The sequence below is a fragment of the Colobus angolensis genome, unplaced genomic scaffold (genome assembly GCF_000951035.1).
Source record: "Colobus angolensis palliatus isolate OR3802 unplaced genomic scaffold, Cang.pa_1.0 Scaffold44, whole genome shotgun sequence".
Taxonomy (NCBI): domain Eukaryota; kingdom Metazoa; phylum Chordata; class Mammalia; order Primates; family Cercopithecidae; genus Colobus; species Colobus angolensis.
Genome location: NW_012117821.1, coordinates 6,612,024 through 6,614,027, shown reverse-complemented (window position 1 = coordinate 6,614,027; position 2,004 = coordinate 6,612,024). Strand labels below are relative to the sequence as shown.

At 45.8% G+C, this 2,004-nt stretch overlaps 1 protein-coding gene across 1 annotated transcript in view; it reads left to right on the top strand.

The window, feature by feature from the left end:
• The window catches only part of INA (internexin neuronal intermediate filament protein, alpha), a 28,910-nt gene extending 27,655 nt beyond the window's left edge, over window positions 1-1,255 (top strand). Inside the window, exon 5 of the mRNA XM_011957424.1 lies at window positions 1,164-1,255. Within this exon, the coding sequence (XP_011812814.1) occupies window positions 1,164-1,255 (92 nt within the window). The remainder of the gene's footprint in view (window positions 1-1,163) is intronic.
• The last annotated feature ends 749 nt before the right edge of the window (window positions 1,256-2,004 follow it).

Sequence of the window (2,004 nt, the reverse complement as noted above, 5' to 3'; positions counted from 1 at the left end):
CCCGCCACCTCGCCCGGCTAGTTTTTTGTATTTTTTAGTAGAGACGGGGTTTCACCGTGTAGGCCAGGATGGGCTCGATCTCCTGACCTCGTGATTCGCCCGTCTCGGCCTCCCAAAGTGCTGGGATTACAGGCTTGAGCCACCGCGCCCGGCCCCCTGCCTTTATTTCTATTTGGGGAAAAAAAAAATGTTCCTGGCAGCCTTTGTCTTCATCTTCTAATTTAAAATATTATTCAACTAGCTTTTCTTTCCTGAGAAACCTTAGAATAAAAAAATCGTTTCTCATTTCAATGAAAATGGTGTCATAATAAGAAGCCCTGTAAAACCACAGACACCATCAGCACCAAATCAAAATGCAGTATCAATCAAGCCATAATACCCATTCTGTGTAAGTAACTGCTTGGCAGGCTTTTGGGAGATCAATATGTCATTTCATTTGTGAGAGGACTATTAATCTCTACAGGTAATAAAATTTAGATTTCACTAATCCAGTTTTGAAAAGAAGCCAATAATCAAACTCATGTACACAACAACATAATGAAAAAGGATAAAAAATGAGGACTTCCTCTTAAGACATAGTCTACTAAAGAAAACAAAGGTGAACATTCAGAATCAGCATGTGCTTGAATCTTCTCTACTATCAGAGGTTTCCAAGATAACAAAATACAGCATAGTGGTTGCAATCATTAGAGGTTTTTTTTTTTTGAGACAGATTCTCACTCTGTCACCCAGGCTACAGTGCAGTGGTGCAATCTCAGCTCACTGAAACCTCCGCCTCCTGGGTTCAAGCGAATCTCCTGCCTCAGCCTCCTGAGTAGCTGGGATTACAGGCACATATCACCACGCCCGGCTGACTTTTGTATTTTTAGTAGAGATGGGTTTCATCATATTGGCCAGGCTGGTCTCAAACTCCTGACCTTGTGATCCGCCCACCTCGGCCACCCAAAGTGGTCGGATTACAGGCGTGAGCCACCACACCCAGCTGAGAGTTTTAAAGAAAAGAAAAACAGAATAAAAAATTTAACAGTGAGTCACACATACATCTGATGAGTAAATATCACCTGGTGAAACTATGAGAACACTTACCTAAGAGTGGATAATAGGGTACATACTTTGGGCAAGCTGAATTGGACAAATAAATGGGTCCACGGTGTTACTTTCAGGAATCCTAAACCAAGTCTCTGTAGGAGAGGGGAAAGAGTATGTCCAGGTCGGTGTTAGCTTGGAGTCCAAAGGAAGAACTGTTGGAAACTAGGTAAGAATGCATCTGACTCAAGCAGAAGAGAAAGGCAGCGCAGAGGAAGGAGAGTGATGCCCAGGGTCAGCGGAAATGACTGAGATCTATATTACAGAGAAAATGGGCATTTAAAGGAGGAAAGAGAAAACTGCTAAGCACTCATTTTGCCAAATTAAAACTACCATGAATGGCCAGGCACAGTGGCTCATGCCAGTAATCCCAGCATTTTGGGAGGCCAAGGAGGGCAGATCACCAGAGGTCAGGAGTTTGAGAGCAGCCTGGCCAACATAGTGAAACCCCATTTCTAATAAGAATACAAAAATTAGCCAGGTGTGGTGGTGAGTGCCTGTAGTCCCGTTACTTGGGAGGCTGAGGCAGGAGAATTGCTTGAACCTGGGAGGCAGAGGCTGCAGCCGGCTGAGATTGTGCCACTGCACTCTAGCCTGGGTGACAGAATGAGACTGTCTCAAAAACAACAACAACAAAAACTACCATGAACGAATATATTCCTCTGGGCATCTTTGCTTAATATTACCTCAGATAGCCGGGCGCGGTGGCTCAAGCCTGTAATCCCAGCACTTTCGGAGGCCGAGACGGGCGGATCACGAGGTCAGGAGATTGAGACCATCCTGGCTAACACGGTGAAATCCCGTCTCTGCTAAAAACTACACAAAAACTAGCCGGGCGATGTGGCGGCGCCTGTAGTCCCAGCTACCCGGGAGGCTGAGGCAGGAGAATGGCAAGAACCCCGGAGGCGGAGCTTGCAG